At 44.8% G+C, this 23,379-nt stretch overlaps 1 protein-coding gene across 6 annotated transcripts in view; it reads right to left on the reverse strand.

Annotated features, from left to right (window-relative positions):
• The window catches only part of arhgap24 (Rho GTPase activating protein 24), a 91,174-nt gene that overhangs the window by 36,112 nt on the left and 31,683 nt on the right, over positions 1-23,379 (reverse strand). For all 6 annotated transcript variants that reach the window (XM_031578377.2, XM_031578379.2, XM_031578378.2 and 3 more), the window contains one exon: positions 16,901-16,988. In XM_031578377.2, coding sequence (XP_031434237.1) covers positions 16,901-16,988 — 88 coding nt within the window. The remainder of the gene's footprint in view (positions 1-16,900; positions 16,989-23,379) is intronic.

Consider the following 23,379-nt stretch of genomic DNA (forward strand, 5'->3'; position numbering starts at 1 on the left):
AAGAACTTCACAAGAACAAAGAAAAAATAGATTTGAAAAGACTGGTCCTCTATGGCTCCAATCTAGAGTGATGTAGCAAACTAATTGAGGGCAGCAAAGAGGTTGAGCCACTGAGGGCAGGAAAGAGAAAGAGTCATTGATTTTCCTCATCCAAGGCCCGTGACATTTCACTCTTTCTTTTTCTTTTGTTTGACGCAAACCGATCAAGCCGAAGCTGTAACCTACCTCAGGCCAACAATAATAGGTTGGTGGTGACGCAATTAATAATTAAACACCATAATGCACTCGATAAAAAGGCAAACAATTTACACAATCTACCACCTCGTTCTTTCCACCCGAGGGCTGGAGTCTGCAGAGCAATAGAACGGGTCTGTGCACCTTGGAAATGGTTGGGAGATTACCACGGCTCCTCCTAATGGTATTTCTGTTCACTGACTGTGGCCTCAATTTCACAACCAGACATTTTTCACTTTGCTTACCGAGTAGCGAGCTGCGTCGGGCAGAGAGGGAAAGGGAGAGAGGGGAGGGGGGGTTCAATTATTGATGTTAAACACGAACTTTTAGGAAAATAATTTAGTCTTGCTTGCCAATTAATGTGCGAGCACCAGCCACTGACCTCCGGGGGAAGTCGGCTATTCTTTACGTCTGCAGTTACTACAATGGGGACTGATCAACTAATGGGAACGCTCTTATGAATATTCATAGTACTTTTTATTAATTATAGTTTAATAACCGACACAACTTGTGTTTATTTTCTGTGGTATAGGGGGAATTGCCCAAATTGGCCTGCTACAGGACGGACTCTTGGTGTGTGCAGTGCTAAGCCTGGCCCGGCTGATAAGAGGCCCTGCAGTAATACGGGCATATTCAGTTCCTCCCAGCTGATTAAGCTGAGCTGGCTCTACATATGGAAAGCATGAGAGCTTGGATGAGAGGAGTGGGTGTTTTGGCAGAGAGTGAGGTCGGGAGAGGCCATGAACTCACAGTGTGCCATATATCACAATCCATAGAAGGGAAAATCCAGGGCATTGCTCACTCGTGTGTGTGTGTGTGTGTGTGTGTGTGTGTGTGTGTGGAAACCTTAACATTTGTAACTGACTGTTGAGTCAGGGTCTGTTAGAAAGCTCAGCGCTGGGCTCCTGGTAGTGCCCCCTCTCTGTTCTTATGAATTCTCTGCTCAGAGCTCTGACACCCGTCCTCTTCACCTCCTCATACTCCTCATCCTCCATCTCCCCTATCAGCACTCCACCAGCTGCAGGGCTAAGACTCAGCACCGCGCCACTCAGGCTACAGGGACAACAACCAACAGCAGAAGACTAGGGGTGGATATGAGTGTATGTTTGAACAAGGGAGTGTGTGTGTGTGTGTGTGTGTGTGTGTGTGTGTGTGTGTGTGTGTGTGTGTGTGTGTGTGTGTGTGTGTGTGTGTGTGGATATGAATGTATGTTTGAACAAGGGTGTGTGTGTATGTGTGTGAGTTAGATCAGAAAATGAAGCGTGACTTGAGAGTTTCCCCTTAGGTCAATGAGTGTATTTACACATAGAACCTACACATGTTCACAAACACACACACATGCTTCCACAAAGTGAAGCCATGGGAAAGTTCTACAGGGAGGTCAGGTTCCACTCTGAAGAGACATAATTGCTGACTTTCCCTCTCTCTTTTCATACACCCCTTCCGCTGCACCAGTGAGCTTGGCATGTCTCAGATAAACATCTCTAATCTCCGCTCCCATCAGCCTTGGCCCCAGAGACCCAAACAATCCAACATGTCTGCTTCAGAACCCCGACACAGACGGCCCATTGCTGCTCCGTAGACCTGTGCGTGGGGAGAAGGCGAAGCATCAAGTGGGAGGTGGATGACACAGGCTCTCTCTAGAGACAAATATGAAAGCAATATCTCCCCCAGCACAGGCAATGACAGCCTTGAAAATTACTATTCATTCCGTCAGGAGAGTGCCGGAAAAGCAATTATTTTAATCTCTTATGACATTTCATCAAGGCAGGTTCTCGAGGCGGGCTGATGGATGGCATTGGAAATTCATCCATCTAGAGGCTTGTGTCACTGCTGAAGACTGTATTCGCTACAACAAATTTAAGTGTAGTCAGCGCAAGGAGAGAGAGAGAGAGAGAGAGAGAGAGAGAGAGAAACAGAGAGAGATAAACCTACAAAGTGATGAAACGCCACATCCTTGACAGAAAAACATGCACAATAGGATGTACGAGAGGAAGTAAGTATGACAGAAGAATCCAATATCACGCTGTTGTGTTTAATCGTCATATCACCACAGCCAAAGAATCCATTACCTAAAGACAGGACAGGGTGTAAAATGACCAACAGAGAGTCAACATCACTGAGGGCAGACCTTTAGCCTATTAAAGCTGCTTTAACATAAGGAACTGAAGCCAGGCTGCCACTGCTACTGGCCATCCCATACCAATCGGATTCAAAGCAGCAGCACATCTACCATGCATGAGGAACACGGAGCAAACACATTAAATGGCACAAACATGTTCAAGCCCACTTTACTACCACACAAGCACACGCACATACACACATATGCGTGCGTGTACACACACACACACACACACACACACACACACACACACACACTCATACAAGACAACATTTTATACGTTTTTACCCAAGAATATGTAGACACACATTTAAGTTCTCACGCTTTCATCCTTGTGTTGTGAGTGAAGCCCATTGCAATTGTTACTGAATAAATATACTGATTCACAACTCAGGAGTCCTGAGATAACACCTAAAACACACACACACACACACACACACACACACACACACACACACACACACACACACACACACACACACACACACACACACACACACACACACACTCTCTCATACACAAACACTCAAAAGGTTAAAGTCAAAAGTCTCATTTTTATCAACCTTTTGGAAATGTCACATCCACATAGAAATGGAAGCATGCAGTGGTTGACTGACACCTCCCTCAATAAACATCAGATAGATACAGATAGAAATGTGAAGAGCTGAGAGAAGGTCCAGGGGAAGATTCCATTCATATGAAAATCAAGGAACTTTACCTTTTCTATTTTCTTTGATGAATGTCCATTGTTATCTTTGTCCTGAAGTAATCATTTCACTCTGAGGTGAATACATTTCACAGAAGCGCAGATAGCACGCACATCATTACACAAACCTTTCAAATGCTCTTGATCTCAATACAATAAAAATAGATACAAAATATACATAAAAGAAAAGATCTTGGACCGATATGTCACTTACCAACCATTGAAATATGTTTAAGGTATACATAATTTAATGTTAAATCCTTATTGGTGCATATAAATATTTCAGATTCATCACTATACCATGAGGAGATTTATTTAGCTGTATTTAGCCATGTAGCTACTGGCACATATTGAGTTTCTGCACAAAGGCACATACTCTCATCAAATTGTGCTCAGGGTATCCATGTTCTTTCTATGTTGGGGCGCCTAATTTGCAGGTTCAAAATTGACATTTGTTGGTGAAAATCTTCATATCCATTTTCAGGCTGATGTTTACATACTGTACATAAATATAATGTTAGATATATGATATAGTTGTAAAAGTGGTAAAGGGTGAAGTATTACTTTTATGGCTTTGCTCAGTATCACTTCTCAAACATTGGACATAATTACATGACCATTTCGATCACTTATTTACAAGCATGTTTATAGCACTGGTGGACAAAACAGCCAGATCAACCCCCTCCCAAGTCAATGCTAATGAAATAAACAAACAATCTCTAGCCCTATTAGACAAATATGCTGTGTACTTGATATGTTATAAAATATGGACCAGTATTAATAAATAAGCCACAAAACAGGCCTATCAATCAGAAGAGGCAGGCAGAGTGCGTACATCGTGAGGGATAACAGAATAAGGAAGAGGCAGCAGCACCATCATGCACCACACATGATATGATATAAATAACGGCAGTGAAAGTATGAACTATAAAGTCCCAGAACTCATTTTTATATCCCCTCCAACCCCTTATTTATTATGCCTGGATAGATCGTATTGCCCGGGCAAGTGGTGCTCAATAGGCAGGCGGACGGATTTGCATGGCACATCAAAGAGTGATTCATTGCGGGGAGAACGTGAGGTGCCTTTTGTGAGATTGAATAACAGCAGGTCTCTTAGGCATCCCATAAACACCATTATGTTATTTACATGTTATGACATACATCTGCCACTGCAATGCGGGCCAGGCAATGAGAACTGCAGGGAGAAACACGTTAACTCCAAGCTTCTCTTCCCAATACCACAGGACACAGAGAGAGAGAGAGAGCGAGAGAGAGAGAGCTGTCTTTAAGCCTTTCCCTTTCCCCTAGATTTAAAGAAGGTGCTATAACATCTCATTGTTGGCTCACGTTTGCAGATCATTAATGCCTGTGAGGTGTGCTGACTCTCTGACATCAGAGACAGGAAGTCAATCACTTGCACTGCAGAGGAAGTTTTCAGTTCATCCAGAGAGTTTTTTGAAAACAATAACAACATTAATTGCCTGGGACGGGAATTAAACCTGATTCTGTGAAGTGATCAGGCATGCCTCAGTGATCCTACAATCCTCTGTGATTGACCCAAATATCACTCTGGAAAAAAACAACAACAGTTAAATCTGTCTTAATTGGGAGCAGATCAATACCAAGGGCACTGTGTAGAATAATTAGGTTGCATTCAGAAACGCAAAAAAGTACGGATAAGAACTCAAGACTGAATACAATTGATTTATGACCACACAGAAGTGTTTACATGACACAGAGGTGCCATACATGTCCACACCACATGGGGGCAGTAGAGAGAAGAACTAACCCAGGGGCCAGAGTCATGCCCATCATGAGGGACGATAAACCTATGACTTGTGCTTTTTCCTTCATGGTGACCCGCGACAAGCATGGAGCAAAACCTCATTTGCTTAATACTCAGCCACCCAGTTAAGAAAAATGTTGGCTTTTACCATCACCATTCAATGTGGCTTTAAGTGCATTAATGGTAATTACTTCAGAAAAGAGACATTTGTGGATTTGTTCACCCTTTGACAAAACACCCAAATTATTTTTTATGTTGGAACGACATGAGAGAGGACTAACTCTGGGACTTGACCTACTCTCACCACCAATCACAGCAGAAAACAGAGGAGGAAATGCTGGAAACACTTGGGCTGCTCAGATCGTCTGGGTTCGTTGTTCGAATCACAACTCTCTCTACACTCCCACATGCAGACTCACACATCTTGATGGCAAACAGACTTCCCACCCGGACTAATAGCAGGCCTGTGCCAAAGCACTTAACTAGCTTGTCATACAAACGCCACAGATAATGCCTGCTGATGATAGAGGACCCTCTGAAGGTTAAACATACTCTTGTAATTAGATGTTGCTGGTGCACAAAATACATCAAATCATTCAGCCACCATCTCCAACCCAGTGCTTAAAGCAGCCAGGTTATACTGATTATGTGCCAAATAAATACATATTAACCGACTTAAGAATGACCAAAGACTGCAGTGGATTCCAGGGGTGCAGTATGGACATGATTTTCATTCAGAACTCATGTTTCAGATGGATGACTTCCATGTTTCTTCCTACATAATGTTCTTTATAAAGCAACATCACATCTAGGAATGAAACACACCCCCCCCCCTCCCCAGACATATGGCTGGCCAGTAACCCAGTGGCAATGCCATCACAACACAGACACTCTCAGACAGGCTTTCTGCAGACTCCTCTGCTGTTCATTGATAAGTCTGGCAGACAACTTCATTCAGTAATTACCACCCTGGCTGCACAATGCACTGGATCAGTGAAGGCTGATAAATGGTAATAAAACTCTCTTTCTCTCTCCGTTACGCCCCTCCCTAAAAAACGTATGTTTGTAAACTCCGCTGTTGGTCTCCCCAAGTCGGATCATAACACTCTTCCTTCCAGCATCTCTCTAGAGGACAGAGAATTTGGAGGGAAAGAATCTTGAAATGTAGTGAAAATAGTGCCTACACTCATACAAAGGATTAAAGTGTATTATTATGTCTTCATCAAAAGAGTTACTTTTCCTACATATTCAATGTTTTTGAATTCAATACGGAATATCACGACATACACATACAACACATTGATTCATTAATCTAAATCTATAAGCAGCCAAATATTAGGGAAGATATCCTATTTATTTTAAAGATGCATGTATCTGCAGGGCCACATGAGGGCAGTACAACTAGCTTTTCAAAAGGGAACGAGTTCCATCGTCCATGGCCAACACAATGTCAAGTTTATGAGCGCCACGCCATTGAGTCAGGTTTAACATGACACACTAAATGCTACCGCATGCTCAGCCAATCATGGGATCCAATCATGCAACATACACATCTAATTTGAATTCTTTCACAAAACCGGTGGAAAAGCCAAAACAAAAGTAATTTCTGTCAGAAGCTCAGAATCATGTACTCAACTAACACATTCAAACGAAGTTGGCTCTAAATGTGTTGAGATTGAGGCTGTGTCTCTCTGAATCAAAGTGGTTCTCAGGCAGCATCAGAATCTTTTGTGACGTTCTGTTCTGTGAAGGAGCTCGTTACCTCAGCATTGGACTCCTTCAGCAGCATCAGAATCTTTTGTGACGTTCTGTTCTGTGAAGGAGCTCGTTCAGCAGCATCAGAATCTTTTGTGACGTTCTGTTCTGTGAAGGAGCTCGTTCAGCAGCATCAGAATCTTTTGTGACGTTCTGTGAAGGAGCTTGTTACCTCAGCATTGGACTCCTTCAGTAGCTCAGCTTAGGTCAGACGGTTCAGAGGAAACACTCAAACTTTGGCAGAACTTCAGCCTGCGGCAGCGGAGAGCCCCCATGCTGAGCCGAGTAAGGGCCCGGGGCCCAGCCAGATATTTCAGCTTTATTAGACGTTGGGGAGAGAGAGGGCCGGTCCTCCCCCCTTTACACAAGCAGCAGGGCACTACCCCCACCAAGCACTGACCCAACAGAGGAAGGAGATGATTAACTGCCATAAAACCTTGAGTTGCTTGTTTGATCTGCGTTTCACTCACGCTACGTGGCAGCAGCCCTCATTATCTGAACCCCAATCATTTAAAAGCCAAAAACATAAAAAAAACAAGACACGTGATATAAAAACACGTAAGACAGAAACCAGCGCAGCTTTGGTGGATGGTTTATGGCATATCCAACCTCTCAGCCTCAGGAAGCTCTGTGTACTCTGCAGTGAGCCTTCATCTCCACAGGACACAAGTCGGATGCTGAGTCGACACTGTCCACATATGGAGCAGAAGTGATGACCTATGCAAACTAGCGTCTGGCTATCACTCGTATGTAAAGCAGCTCCTGCGCATGACATCACCCCACGAGAGGGAAGAACATCAGGAGGCTCTTTGCATCTCATTTTCATTCTGCTTAGGAATGACAAAAGCTGTATCCGGGGGAGCGTCATGTTTCTCCCTATTCCAGCAGCTGTTTCTGCATGGACCATGCCTTTCTCTATATTCCAGCAGCTGTTTCTGCATGGACCAGGACTTTCTCAATCTGTATTCCTCCTGCGTGCCGCTCTCTCTCCCGCTGACTCACCACAACACACCGCACAGCGCCGTCACCGTCTCCCTCAGCCTGTTCTATTGAGCCCAGATAATTAGGACGATTCCGTCCAGGCGTGAATCTGAATGCAGGAGCCAACAGGCACAGACACAGCATGGCATCCATCTAAACAGTGCATCTGCAGTCTAAACACTGCTAGTGACGCACTGAGTCTGCCTCGGCACTACACCCACTGACCACAGAACAGCTCCTTATCTACCTGAGTCTGCCTCGGCGCTACCCCCACTGACCACAGAACAGCTCCTTATCTACCTGAGTCTGCCTCGGCGCTACCCCCACTGACCACAGAACAGCTCCTTATCTACCTGCATGCTGAGGCTGTGGTCTTCAAAAGCAACGAGAACCAGAGCCTGCGTCACACCCAAGCAGTGAACCGAGGGGGCCGAATTGATCATCGCAAACGGCCCACCATGACTCATAAGGGCCTCCACTGTCCAGAACCCTTCACATTCACGGGTCATCATGAGGTCAACCAGAGGGTTTCTCAGCGCACAGAAATCTAAAGCAAAGAGCTATTCATAGCAGAGGGCCGCACACAGCTGCACTTAAACCCTGTGATTCATTGCCATGAATTTATCTCTATTTCCACACAAAAAATGTCAACAAATGTCCCTCTTGGGGAGATAAGGTGGAGAAGACTGCCAGTGTGTGTGTGTGTGTGTGTGTGTGTGTGTGTGTGTGTGTCCTGGTTGCTCTGAGCCTGTATAGACCACAGCCCAGCTCCTTCCCCAGCTCCCTGGCAATGAAAGAGATACCTGGCTGCTGTCCAGCCTCTGTCTGCAAAGGGCCAAGACAATGGGGGACTGTGTGCTCTCCTCCGCTCGCTTCTTCTCACTTCTGTCTCTCCGCTCTTTCTCTCTTTCTCTCTGCCTCTCTGCCTCTCCCATTCAGGCGGAGGCCAAAAGAGCCCAGATGGCGCTACCATTCCGGCCACGCTGCACTGTGTCCATTCTGCTCCAAGGCTACATTTAGATATGTGGAATTTGTTTGGTGCATATTTTCCTCTTTCCTTCTCTTGTGCTCTTTTTCTCTTCTCCCGTTCTGCTCTTTGGAGGTCTTTATATTTCTGGTCAATTTGAAAACTCTTTGTCCTCCATCTGCCTGGAATGTGGACAGAACGTGGTGGTTACCATGGAAAATCAGGCATGGTTACGGTACATCCATCTGGGAAACTTGATCAAAATGTTCTCATTGTTCAGCAAGGGACATTTGGACATTTTTCCTTCTCATCAGATGTAAACAGACCCCGACTTCACCATGACAGCACCCGAAAAGTTGCACAAAACAGTTCTTTGTACTAATGATTAGTGTAAGTTGCACAACGCAATCCAAAGACAGAGGAGAATGAAAATCATTTCATGACCTTGTGAAACTCATAAAATAGATATGAGGGCTCAGAAACACACAGTGTATGGAGTTCTGGTCAAAGTTTCACACCGCTGCAGAAGGACTTCAATGCTGACTGCCAAGAAAGCCATCAGGTATTAACATTGTGTAATTATGGCTCTCACTAACCTTGAAGAGAGATTGCGTGTGATCATGTCTACCTGGCCAGAGTCGACTGCGAGTGGCTACACACCCTGTGGTCAAGTCACAGGACACACATAGGGGTGCAAAAGACTGTGCTTTAAGAGCAACGCCATCTCAGCCCTTTTCACAGAAATAACCTGCCGCAGACGAAGGGCATCCGAAGGAGAGAAGGGACATAGTGGAGAGGGAAGGGAGAGGAATGCTGGTTGGGCTGGACAGAAAGGAATGGAGGAAGAGAGAGAGGAGGAGAGGAGGAGAGGAGGAGAGGAAGGATGGGTGGCTGAGAGGAGCATGAGAGAGGGATGACCTGAAGACCCAGCCTCTGGGGATCTGTTTTCTAAACACTTAATTGGTCTGTGTGTGTGTGTGTGTGTGTGTGTGTGTGTGTGTGTGTGTGCAGATGGGTGTGTACGTGCTTGTGTATGTCTGTCTGTATGAGTTCGTCTTCTCTCAGTTATAATTCACTTGTTTGTGTATGTCTGCGTCTGGATTCATTTAATGCTTCCATAAATATTTTCTACCTGGCACTCTGTGTGTTTGTTTTGATTTCAGCATGCCACAACTTTGGATTGTCTGTGGATGAACAGATACACACATTGGTTTAATGCCTCATTGTTTAGTGCCTGTGTGTGTGTTTCCAGTGTATGGAAGTGAAACTCCTGTTCATATGTTTAAGTGAGTTCATAAAGCAGCACAGTGCAGGCAGGCAGGCAGACAGACACACTGCACAGTGTCCAGAATACCCCAAAGTTAGCAGCCTACCACTGGATACAGACTCCATCTGTGTATGTGTGTGTGTGTGTGTATCTGTGTGTGTGTGTGTGTGTGTGTGTGTGTGGGGGGGGGGGGGGGGGGGGGGGGGGGAGAGAGAGTGTATGACACATACTTAAATCCAGGCATAGAGTGTGTCTGCAGGGCTGTTCCGTAAAGGTTACTTATAATTTCAGATTCACTTAAGGTCTGAGATGTCCTGGGCATAGTATCTGTGACATACTGGTGATATTAAAGTCAGGGATGGTGCGGGAGGTTTCAGGAACTATATACCCTGTGGGATTTGGATCTCATCTAGTGTACGTCTCAGGGAGATCAGAACCACACAGGTCAGGATAGCAGGTACATGCAGTATGACAGTAAAAAATGGCTTGATATCGAAACAATGTTACCATGGCACCACTGGGTGTAGGCTTCATAATAACAGGCAAGGAAAAGCAATATTGTCTGAGTATATCTTGGCAATACAATGACATTTGACTCACTAGAGAAGCTATGTGGAATTAACTTCAGATTCAACACCCACAGAAGTCTTCAATTGCCAGCCGTGACAGATGACCTGCCTGAACAGTGCATATTATGTATGGATCTGTTCTATGGATGCAGACAGTTGGTTCGGTGCATGTGTACAGCAGTAATGAAATAAAAAAAACTAAAGTGAAAAGGGAAGTACAAGTGATCAGTGTCACATGAAACACATTGTCACTTGTCACAATGAAAGAGGAATCCCAAAGGGTTTCAGACTTTAGTCTGAAGGGGAGAAAAGACTTCCAAATAAGTGACATTCAACAGGTCACACAACACTGCAAACAGCTGTGTGTGGTTTGACCACTGTTCATCCTTAGTAGACAAAAAAGGCAAATGTTCTGCATTATCATGTTTTGAAAAATGCCAGAAATCCTTTAGAATAATTCACTGACCTTTACGAAATTCAAATCAAGGCACTAGATGTTAGAACATGCCCTGGGTTTAAATGCCCATCAGTCACGTGGATTTTTGGCAACGTAATGTGTCATTTCATATTATACCCACTTAATTAGCTATAAGCTTGAAAACATTGTCTAGTCCTGCACACATCTATGGTATATAACTGTCCACTGCATAACTGTCTTTTTTTCTTTTGTAATCTTCCCCTGGTTTCAAGTTCAGCACATCGAGCATCTCCCAGCAGAAAGGTCAGGATGTTCTGAGATATAGATTAGACTTCTGCTTTAGTTCTCTCCCCTGAACCACAGCAGTGGCCTTAATGGCACCACGTCCTCTCTTGGGGGAAGGAAGCTGCCCACAATGTCCAATGTCTCTGTGTCTCTCCAGCCCGCGTGCACGGCTGACACATCATGGATCAGTCATGTATTTACAGCCCGCCTCTGAGGCTGAGCAGTATCGGGTTTCTCAGCGGCTTTATGGACATGCGGGGGGAGGTCAACTGGTCACGGAGATTTGCTGCGGACTAATATGTCATTGGCTACCCGTGTGTGTCTCCTTCTGCTTCTCTTAAAACCTGCATCACGGCCACAACGGCCCCCGCCTCTCCCACCTGCCTCTGTCAAAGACTATGTAATCTCTGGGGATTTGTATGAGTACACAGAATATGTGTGCGTGTGTGTGTGTGTGTGTGTGTGTGTGTGTGTGTATGTTTTACAAGAAGGAACAACCTGAACACAATGAACACTCAGATCAGATTCTGTATAAAATTGTATTATGTTATGGTTCAGCAAGATTTAGACAATACTCTTATCTTGCAGCATCCAATATATCAGAAATATACCACTCTCAAACTAATACCAGGCATCCCCTGCAGCCAAAACCATGAATAAATAGAAGATGATGTTGGGTTCAAAAAGAAATACACTCAAGTGAGAATCCACATGCATCTCTCAGCACTGTTGAAAGTAGACCTTTTTTTTGCTAATTTCTGACAGACTTACAGTATATTGGAGGAGTACACCACAGTCCTTTCAAAGTGTTCAAGGAAGATAACTGGCATGCATGGATGCCTTTCTCCTCTGGTGTCCCCATAGGTTAATACAGAGGAGTATGTTTTTCTCAGAGCATCCATTTACAGGACACTTATCTGAATGTAAAGCCAGGTAGTTGAAGTTTTCCATACAGTATCACTTACAGGAGCTTTAATTGAAGAGTGACTGAGGAGACTTTAAATCAGCCTCATCTGATTGGATGAGCTGTGTTGTTGCTCTGGAGCCTCATCTGATTGGATGAGCTGTGTTGTTGCTCTGGAGCCTCATCTGATTGGATGAGCTGTGTTGTTGCTCTGGAGCCTCATCTGATTGGATGAGCTGTGTTCTGTGTTGTTGCTCTGGAGCCTCATCTGATTGGATGAGCTGTGTTGTTGCTCTGGAGCCTCATCTGATTGGATGAGCTGTGTTCTGTGTTGTTGCTCTGGCAGCAGACCCTTCCCAGTGGAGTGCAAATGTAAAATAAATTGCTTTGCAGTTTGAAGTAAATTACAGCAAAGTGTGTAATACAGCGGTGGCCTGGCGGGTAATGAGTGATGCTCCGCTCTGCTCCGCTCTGCTCCGCTCCGCTCAGCCTCCTTCCCTGCTGGGCTGGGAGCCTCGGGGCAGACTGCAGCAAGAAGGGCTGCATCACAACAGCCCACTGCCCTGTGAGCACCGCTGCACAGCCCCCACGCCCCCTGCATGAGTTCACCAAGGGCTCTCTCTCTCTCGCTCTCTATCTTTCTTGCTTTCTCTCTCTATCTATCTATCTATCTATCTCTCTCTCTCTCTCTCTCTCTCTCTCTCTCCCTCTCTCTCCCTCTCTTTCTTCATTAGCAGGCGCATGAAAGAGCCCCTCTAGTCAGGCGATTTACCAAAACATCCAATTAGAGATTCTAAAAAGTTATTGACCTTAATCTCATTTTAGAGAGCTGCTGCCAAGCCCAGCCCAGCCCAGCCCGGCCCCACCCTCCAATCCTGTAACACTTCCAGTGTGCTACTATATTGTAGTCATTGTGATCAATTCTAGTACCAGGCATTCGCTGGGGATTTGTCATGTTTATGGTGCACATTTCAATCAATTCTGAATCAATGTAGTTGACTGTGAGGACCATTTCCCCACACTGCTTAGCATCATGTCAAAGAGATCACCAGTGAAGCTCCACCTGTGGGCTCCTCCAAGCACAGCAGCAGTAAGATACTGCCACTTCACCCATCACATCTGTCTGACATTCTCCCTCTCCCTCTCTCTCTCTCTTTTTCTCTTTCCCTCTCTCTCTCTCTCTTCCCCTCAGTGACATGCAGGGCATTAACCTCCTGAATCAAATCCGGCGTGTCGTAAATCGTCATGCGCATGACCTCCTCGGTGAACATGCTGTGCCGGGGTCTGCACATCATTAGTGCCTCGGTCCGGGAGATAATGGCCGCTCCCACGGCAGCACGCTAATTAAACCACAACTAATAAAGGTGTAAAAGGACAGCACCGGGGCACCAGGCGAGGAGAACCAGCCCATTAAACAGTAGTTACCCCAGCTAGCGCGGTCCATGCAGCTCTGAAGGGCAGGCAGAGGGCAGAGAGGGTTGACGTCAGGCTCTCAGCAGGTACACGACCACTCTAAAACCCCCATCATTTCACTTCCCTTTTCTTGCGTTCCAGCTGACCCCCCACTGTCACCCAAGTATCACTTCCAGCCACAGCTACAGACGCAGAGCTGAGGTGGTGGAGCTGCTGCAGCCATGGTTCCCAGGGTAAAAAACACCACACAGCTATTCTTGGGCTCAGGATTTGCATTTCAAACACAGCAGCTGTTCTTTGGTATTTGGTGTGCCTCTGAGAAAGCACCGATGCATGAACAATAACAAAAGTGCATAAGGCCCCAAAGTTTCTTATCAAACCTTTGCTGCACATTGTATTTCATTGGAGAGTCCTGTACTGCAGGATCAGACTGGTTATGTCACTGTGAAACAAGGCTTCTAGAAAGATGACAAATGGCTGTTCCATTTCATCTGATCAGCAGATCTGTTGGTGATGGAACGTTCTGAGTCAGTCTCTGTCAAAATCACAATAACAGATGGAGCCTCTTTAACGAGTGAAGTGGGAAAGTGGACTTCAGAGAATAAAAGTTTGAGACAAACAGCTAATAAACTAATACATTTCCTGGCGGCCTCTCCTGTTGCTAAGCAACTCACATGTTTCATGGCAGTTAGACTTTTCTTAAAGTAAATCTCTAGCTAAGTCACTACGTCATTTTTCTCTTTGTTTTTCCTATGTCCTTGCAGGGGGTAACATGCTTTGCATTCAGTCTCTATGCAGTGCACCACTACCAATGCTGAGACACATGGAGAAGTGTGTCAATCTGGCCTCATGCTCCATCTGTCTAGTGCTGCCAAACTGAACAATGACTCTAATCATCCACAAGAAGCCAGCAGGACATTGTTCTGGGTTCTCTCTCCTATTTGAATGCCAGACAATATGTTTTATATATTGTTTTCCCTGCATCTCTGGCACAGAGAGTTCTTTCACGGGTTCTTTCCTCCGTCCAGGAGTCAATATAAAGACGGAATGTTCTAGGCACAACAGGCTGACTGCATTAGAGCCGTCACTGCACTCTCCTGGCTGAGAGCTTTCATAGAGAGGAGCACAAAGAGCAGTATTTCACACAGGTGTCACACAGATATTATGGCCCCTGTTCATCTGTGCTCACAGCCATCCTTTCTCTCCCTCTGTCCTCGCTCTCTCGGTTCCTCACCCCTTCAAAAGGCTGAGATAGATCTGGACATCAGACGAATACCAACTGGCCTTTCAAAGCCATCAACGCTGCTCAGAAGAAAAGAAGTGAGGTAAAAGCATCAGGAGGATATCAACTCATCACAGGTGCCGTAATAGAACGTCCTATTGATGAATCGTCTGAAGAAATATGATTTGGTCAGTAACAAAGAGCTGTTGTTATTTACAGGCCAGCAGAGTCAATAAATCAATAGCAGGAGAAGAGTAAACAAAATATGTTATGGGGACCCTATTAAAGTCCAGTGAAAGGGGTTTATTTATGTTAGGAGAAGTGCAGAGGGGTGAAAAAAGAAAACAAGTTTCACGACTTCAAGGGCCATGAAATCACCTTGGATGTGGCAAATTTACCACAGGCTTTGAACTAATCATGAGATATGTTGCAAGATCGTGAAATGGTTGCCGACAATGTTACAGCACGGACAGATTTTCTCAGGATGAACCTGCCAGCCAGACCTTACGTATTGTGTGTGTAAACATTCTTTTATCATATACGTAGTACTATATGTAGATTTAAGAATAACCACTGGTGGTACAGTTGATAGCATCGGCAGGTACTTTGAGCAACTTCAACAGACCCTTGAATTCCTGACTTAAGCAGCAAACAGAAGTCCACCCCACAACCTGTCTGTGAATAGTAGAGGAAAGAACTCCCAACAAACGATGATTTCCCCTTTTGATCATGATGGCTTAAAAGGGGGAAGGGTTGATATTTTTGTTGAATGGCACACAAAATAAGAAGTCGGATTATTTGTTCACAAGTGTTTTGAAGATGAATGTTCTTTGTTTAGAGCACAATCCCAGTGCTTCCTGTCAGTTGTCAGAGATACAGCATGAGAAGAAGCAGAGGGAGGAGGAGTACATCTCACAGGAGGTCAGGAGTACATCTCAGAGGAGTACATCTCAGAGGAGGTCAGGAGTACATCTCAGAGGAGAAGTACATCTCCACAGACGGGATATTTAAGGAGTTTGTGTGACATCTGTACATCCTGGACCAGGCTGTCTGAGTGTTCCAGTAGCACAGCTGTTGGCCTGTTTAGAGGACAAATCCTCCTGAGACTCACATTCCTCGCATATCTGGCTCTGGGAAAAACAACTCGCCTCACCTTCATGTCACCTTCACTCCCTGCCCTTTGGACCAGGCCAGGCGGCCTTGAACATTCCCCTGAGCCCAAGGCAAAGTCACTGGTGTCAACATCATGTCTCTAACCCCTGAGGGTCAATAAGTGCAGAAGACAATCACACACCTATGGTCCATTTGAAGCCACACTAACAGCACATCAACGTCTGTATGTTGCTGAATTTGACCTAATATGACTACACTGACAGAGCGATAAGGAGACAGGTTCCCCACAGCCTGCAGAAAAGTGCCTATGCTAAGGGCTAACAGACCTCATCATTCTCCAGAGCTGCTGTGGCTGCAGGCTGCTCCCTCAGACGGCACATAAATGCCTGCTCAGTGCGATTCATCATCTGCCATTAGAGCGAGACACGAGAGGGACATCTGCACTGAGACTCTCCAGCAGCAGCAGCAGCATCCAATTTCCTGCCTCCGAGGGCTCCCAGGTCTGTGGCACGCACCACTGCCTGCTCGGCACAGGCCAGCCGGACGCTCCGCAAGTACCACCAGCCCACTGGCCACGCGACCGTGTCCAGGGCTCACAAAGATAAACCCGTAGCCTGTAGCTCTCTCTCTCTCGGTCTCTCTCTCTCTCTGTCTCTCTCTCTCTCTCTGTCTCTGTCTGTCTCTGTCTCTCTCTCTCTCTCTTTCTCTTTCTCTCTCTCTGTCTCTCTCTCTCTGTCTCTTTCTTTCTCTCTCAGGGCAAAGGAGGTGGTGCATGGATACTCTAGGGGATATCTCTGGGAACCTGCAGGAGTCAGCACAGAGAAGCCATCACCAGCTGGGCCCCAGTGACCTCCACCTGAGAGGAAATGCGGTCCATGGAGCTCAGACAGAGAGACGTGCACAGCAGATGTGTGAGGCACGATGTCTACCGCTTCTCACGAGAAAGTGAAGCACGCCATGTCAAAGTCTGTCTAGGAGTTTAAGTGAGAGTTCCACAGAGGATGCAGGGTTGTAGTGGTAGAAGGCATTTTTTGGGGCAATGTCAAGTGGAAAACATCACTTTATTTGAACAGTTGTTTGTGCTACGACTGCACAAGCATTCACGTCTGATGTAACTGCCCTCCCTTCATCAGTAAGCCCCCAGAAAGCAGTGCTTACCTGGAATGACCTCAAACAGGAACTTGCCAGCCTCATCCCCATTGCTTGGATGTTCGGTGACTCTGTTGCCAGGGAGACAAATGGCCCCCTAGAGAAAAACAGAGGAGAGGTGAGAAACACACAAGAAAACAAGCGCATACGTAACTCATCGAGTGATGTCATGGGTGAAACACCCCTATGAACACACAGGATTTTTTTTATTTTAAAAACAACAAACTGGAAATCATAAGATAAGATTGGTCAATGCTATAAAATAATCTTCTCTTAACCCACTGCTTTCCATCATGAACCTGTCTGTATGCAAATAGGTCAGGAACCGTCTAGGTCCACATTCAATGATTTCATTTGAAGTGTCCCCTAAGAGATCAGATCTGCTGCTGTCTGATGATGTACATGAGTATGCTTGTGTTGTGGCTCTCAACAAAAATATATCTTAATATATATATAAAAGATATTCTTTTTTTAAAGATGGGGATCTCCCTTTCTGTCGTGAAGAGAGCAGATTTCCATATCCTTGACATGACCTGCCACTGCGTGGGTGAGTGTGAACCATGCAGTAATGTTGATAGTGGTGTGTGTGTGAATGTGTGTGTGTGTGTGTGTGTGTGTGTGTGTGTGTGTGTGTGTGTGTGTGTGTGTGTGTGTGTGCGTGTGTGTGTGTGCGTGTTGAAGTGGCACAGAGTTAAGGGAGCTGTGTTGTCATTAAATGTGACAAAGTGCCGTTGAGGAGAGTGTGGCTCGCCGGCTGCCCAGGTCATGTTGTGTGTGTGTGTGTGTGTGTGTGTGTGTGTGTGTGTGTGTGTGTGTGTGTGTGTGTGTGTGTGTGTGTGTGTGTGTGTGTGTGCCTCACACTGCCCAGGTCATGTTGTGTTAAACTAACAGATCAGTCTCCCTCACCATGCAAGCTACTGCTTTAAATAGTCACAACATCAGCACATTCTCATCGCTCCACCTTGCCAAGTATTAATAGCAGGCTATATGGCACACAGCAAGTTTGGCACACATATAAGACACTCTCTCTGTGCTCGTTAGCTCAGGTCTGATCTCCACTCTGGCATCCTCGTCTTTCTTCTCATGTGGCTTTGACTAGACACTTTGCAGCCTCATTTGAGTGTTTTCATCTGCGTGGGTGTTTCTTTTTGTGTATGTGTGTGTGTGTGTGAGTGAGAGCGAGAGAAAGAGAGAACGTACTGTATGTGTGTGTGTGTGTGTGTGTAATAGCCATAGGATATAAACTATGACAAACCACAGGAAGTGTGGCTCCAGATATTGATCGGGTATTTACAAGGTATGTAAGCAAAAAAAAACGTTTGGACATTTGGATATTTGCTTCAGAAACACTGTTTTTGTAACAACCTTCTCCTTCTCCTTATTAACACAAGCGCAACCTTAACAGAAAATATGACTCAAGGACAAACGTTACCAATAGCATGAATCTGCGGCCTTGGCACAGGGAATTCAATAGCTCAAATCAATGGGGGACTGGGATGTTTTTATTACCGAGGGCTCAGTCCTCAATGCCCTTATTCAGACTAAGCTTCCTGAAACACAGGGCCACCATTTCCCCCGCAAGATTCTCATCTACAATGTCCTAAATTTGACACGGCATGTGAAGTCTGAAAAGAACTGCAACAGCAGGTCCATTGGTGACATTCTCAAGAGATTAGTTTGCCTAAGATGAGGTATGAGCCATAATTAAGGTCCACTCTGAGATGCCTTAGATAGATGGTGTTATCAGTGGGCACAACAGCTGAGCCGAGGGGCCCAGCGTCGACCAGTCACACTGCATGGACTGACGCATGCCTTCATCACCGACTGACCACAGCTGGCTTTAAAGCGTTAACACTGAGGACTCCATTTCAGCCCTTTTAATCCTTTCTGCATTACGGGTGTAAGAAAACATCCATTCACTTGAGTATCATTATGTTTGGTGATACTGTATTGATTCTCAAAAACGCTGTTTTTTAATCACGATTTTTAATTAATAGTTTACATGCAAAGATGGCAGATAGTTCAGTTGTAATCTATCTTCAGCCATTTGACAGATCCCACTGTTCTGATTGCATTAAAAAAATTGACTCAGATTTTATGCGTATGGTGGTGTGTTTTCTTTACTATGACAGTTTCCCTAAAAATATATTGCCTTGCTAACAATATCATAATATATTGCAAAGTATTGTATCGTAACCCCTGTTTTATTATACATATATAACCACATCCATGCCAAAACACAGCCCTATTCAGCATAGTGTACATAGTTCATGTGTGCAGGTGGGAAACCTATTTAAACATTTTCACATTTCATCTGCTGTTTAATCTCATAAAGGGTTATGAATGCAAAATTATTTTACTTGATAATAATACAATATTAATTAACATAATATAATATATTATTATAATAATTTTATACATAATCCAAGTTAAAACAAACAAAAACCCAAACAACATCTGCCCGGCATTACGGAAGAATTATGATCTGAAATGTTCTAACAATTACACGATGTGTCACTGTGGCTTTTGTGGGTGTTTAAGCCTCTTAAGTGCTCAGTAGATCTGAAGGCCTCTTCCTGCCGTGAAAAAGCCTTTAATGAAGTATGACTGCAACATCTGAAAAGGCGGAAACCCAACCTTTAGCCCATCTGAACTCCATTAATAGGGTCTCGTAAAACGCCCTCCACTCGCCTGATAATGGAACAGCAGGGGGGATGCATTTGATGCAGTCTGTGGTTTCTGTCCAGTGTCACCTTCAGGGCCAGAAGGGGCCAGTAGTCAAAGTCTCACATAACAAGGAGTACTTCAGGTGTAAAAAAAAAACTGCCGTGGCCCCCGGGGAATTTGGGGATCACGGCAGGAAAAGTTGAAAAGGAGCCATATATTAAGTGACAGTTCATATCGGCTTCTTTCTTTTGCCTCCAGGCTACAGAATACAGTAGCACTAGCAACAACAATACAGGACTGAAAACACCATTCAAAATGCATCATAAAGACTACATACTGAAGATCACTGAGGCATGAAAGGTTAGACTGGCTTGGGCTAACTCAGCGAACTCCACTGTAAAACCATGGGCTTCAGTCTTACACACAGTGACAGATTGACAGTAGATGGAATCGGTCCAGGGGCTATTTTGCAGATAGTAAAACACAGAGCCACTGGTCCAACAAGCCACTGAGTCTTTGGTTAAATATAAACATACTTACAGTATTTTTAGCCCACTTCCCTTGACCAATAAATGGAACTAGCATGGTTTTTCATAACCACATACAGAATGTTTCGGGGCTGCACATCAACCAAGAGAGTTCCCACCACTAGACTGAGGTTGACGAGATCATCCATCACATTGTCCCTGATGTGGCTATTGCTGAGGAGCAGCTATTCATCTCCCAGCAGGGGTGTCGCACCACGCTGCCCCCTGCAGTTCTGGCTGTTTTACTGCGCTTGTTACACCCTGGTTGGAGTGAACCCCCTCAGTTGAAAGGTGGAGGGAAAGAAACAGCTGAAGGAAATTTTGGCAGGAAACCACTATGGGTTTGCAACACACAGGAAACCACAATGGGTTTGCAGGGAGGATGGCTGGTGTTTTCACTGCCGAGTTGTTTACCATGAGGGCAAGGGGATTTCTAGAGGCAGAGGTTACTTTAGTGTCGTCAAGCAAACTTCTTTTCAAGATGACAGGGTAGCTGATGAGCTTGAGAAAAACAAGCATAATTATGTCACTGGCATTTCCCTGTAATGAACACTGGTCTTCAGCAAAAATACATTCGAAACAGAAGAACCTGAGCTGCTGGAAAAGGCTGAGTTGTTTGACTTCAGGGAATCCCCCATACATAAGAATGTGGTTAAGCATGAGTTCAACTAGGCAAGGCAGCCCAGTGAAGACGCTAAAGAGAAGACTGATGTGCTAAAATGAGCCAATGCATTCCAAATGGCTGGGCCTCAATTGCCTTTGAGGACTCAATTAGTGGACAGCCATGGAGCCATAAAAAGAGCACTTAACCTTGACTGTTACAGACCTCTGGTCATTAGAGGCCTTTGCCAGCTACTGGACTTCTCTTACATAGCTTCTGAAGCTGTGTGTGAGTCACTTGGAGATCTGAACTCATGTAATAATGCCCCCTTCTCTCTCCCTCTCTCTTAGGTTCTCTGTCTAGATAGGTTCTGTATCATTGGGTAGGTTCCTTTCACCTGACTGATGATGTGTTACAGCATCTCAATTGTAGCAGGGAGAAAATGGCTGTCCTAAGCTGTAGTTCTGCTACCACTGGGGACATCTTGCTGTAATGGACTCAACCCTGAGAGGAGGGGAAGATTTCTACGAACCTTTAAAAACCTTTGCAGCATAGCAGCATAGCAGCTCACATCTCTTTTCTGCTTAAATTATTTTGTGATTAAAAAGTACAGTGTTGGTGTAACATGCTTGTGCACTGGACATCAATTACGTGAGTGCAGTCTAATATAAAAATAAACAGAGATTTCATTGTCTAAATCATAATTCATTTGAAAATGGATGGAGCCATCTACTTCCAGTTGTTCCAACCAAGCTGAAAGCCAAATCTGTTCTCATTTGGACTGAAACATCCAATTGGCCCAATCACGCCGCAAACCCAACCCAATTAGGCGGAGTAATCTTGTAAAAGCTGCATGCTGAGTTTAAGGAGTGGAATTCGTTTTGGCACAGGCAACACAACAGTGACACCTGAAGCAAGGATTCTGTGCTGGGCCAGATTGGGAAGGCTCAAAAATGTCATTAACCTCGACTTTCCATCAGCTCCATTCTGCCAGGTTTTCATTTCCTAGCCCCAGTCCACAGCGAGGCTGACACACGTCACCCCACCTGTCGCTGCATGAGTTACCACACTAGATTATCAGTTTTAAACACCGACCTGGTGTTTGGACACAGTCTTGGTTCGACACTGGTCATTTGAGTCGTCACCAGAACATTAGTAGTCCTGGGGGGTATTCCATGTACGTGGTTTAGTGACAAACCTGGATAGGTTAACTCAGAGTAAGTGGTAAACCTCCTAATAGAAGAGCCCTCCGACGTTGTTTTGCTAGGAGAATGAACCAATGGGGGTTCTTTTATTAGGAGGTTTACCACTTACTCTGAGTTAACTTATCCAGGTTTGTCACTAAACCACGTACGTGGAATACCCCCCTGATTGGTGACTAAACTAAACTCTGTCTCACCTCTTATCTCAGTCTTGCACTGTGTGCACTCACCCATGACCCTGAACAGGACTAAACCTCAGTGGGCTGAAGCCCAGTCTACGATGTCAGCCATCTTGAGGGTCATCAGAGGAGTCCCTATCTGGAGATCCTCACTGAAAATATTCTCTTTGACTGCTCTCTCACTGTGAAACCAGCATGCTTACATACAAGACAAAAGTAGAGCTGCAACGATTAGTCGACGTAATCGACGATGTCGATTATGAAAAATTGTCGATGATGATTTTTATTGTCGACGCGTCATAAAATATATAAAAAAAGCAGCCCAGTTATTCTTGCGTTATTTTGCACTTGCAGAGGCTTGATTGCTAATTTGAGTTACTTTAAAAACTTTATTTGCACTTTCTCTTTACTTTTAAAAGCATATTTGCACTTTAATTTGTATTACTATTTAATTTATGTATTATGATTACATTTGTTACTCAAATACATTTGAAATTCAAATTCCAACATTTTGAGTCGTTATTTTAATTTGCTATGGGAAATAATCATTAGATTAGTCGATTAATCGAAAAATTAGTCGATAGATTAATCGATTACCAAAATAATCGTTAGTTGCAGCCCTAGACAAAAGTACATTCTAACATCATTTGGGGTGATCAAATATACTCTGTCAGCCTTGGGTGGATGGCATGCATTATGAATGGCAGCCTGTTGGCCAGGGCATGGATGCGCTCGCCCTGCAGATGAGTCTGCTGTTCTCTCTCTTCTCCATTGTGGATTAACAGCTTCATGAGTCCGGGGCTGCTTGAGAATTTCCAATCATATTTCAAAACTTTATTGGAGCATCAAGAAACTTGCTGCATCTGCTTAAAGCAGCCACTGGCTAACGCAGCATACCAATGACCGAGCGCTAATAATATATGAGCAACCAGGGGGCACAGGGGATCATTTTAGATTCACATCCCGCTATGGAGCCAGAGCTTAATACAAGAAATAAGAAAAAGAAAAACGTTTTATCCAACACAAACTGAGACTCACTGAGAGATGGAAATGGCAGAATGCTACAGGCAGCCCCAGTGTCTTCAGAGGAGTTGTATGGGAACAGCCCAGCACCACATCCATCTGGCACAAATGGAGGTTTATATTCTTGTCCTTGTTCCGTTGCCCTTCCCTTCATGTACTGAGGTTACTTTTTAGTCAGCATCTTGCGACTTGAAAGCACTGCATATACAGTACAGAGGACAGGTGGAGGAGAAGGAGATCATAGATCAGGTGACTTGACAGAAACTAAAAGGCTTGAGGTTGTCCCTGA

Source organism: Clupea harengus, chromosome 12 (genome assembly GCF_900700415.2).
Source record: "Clupea harengus chromosome 12, Ch_v2.0.2, whole genome shotgun sequence".
Classification (NCBI taxonomy): Eukaryota; Metazoa; Chordata; class Actinopteri; order Clupeiformes; family Clupeidae; genus Clupea; species Clupea harengus.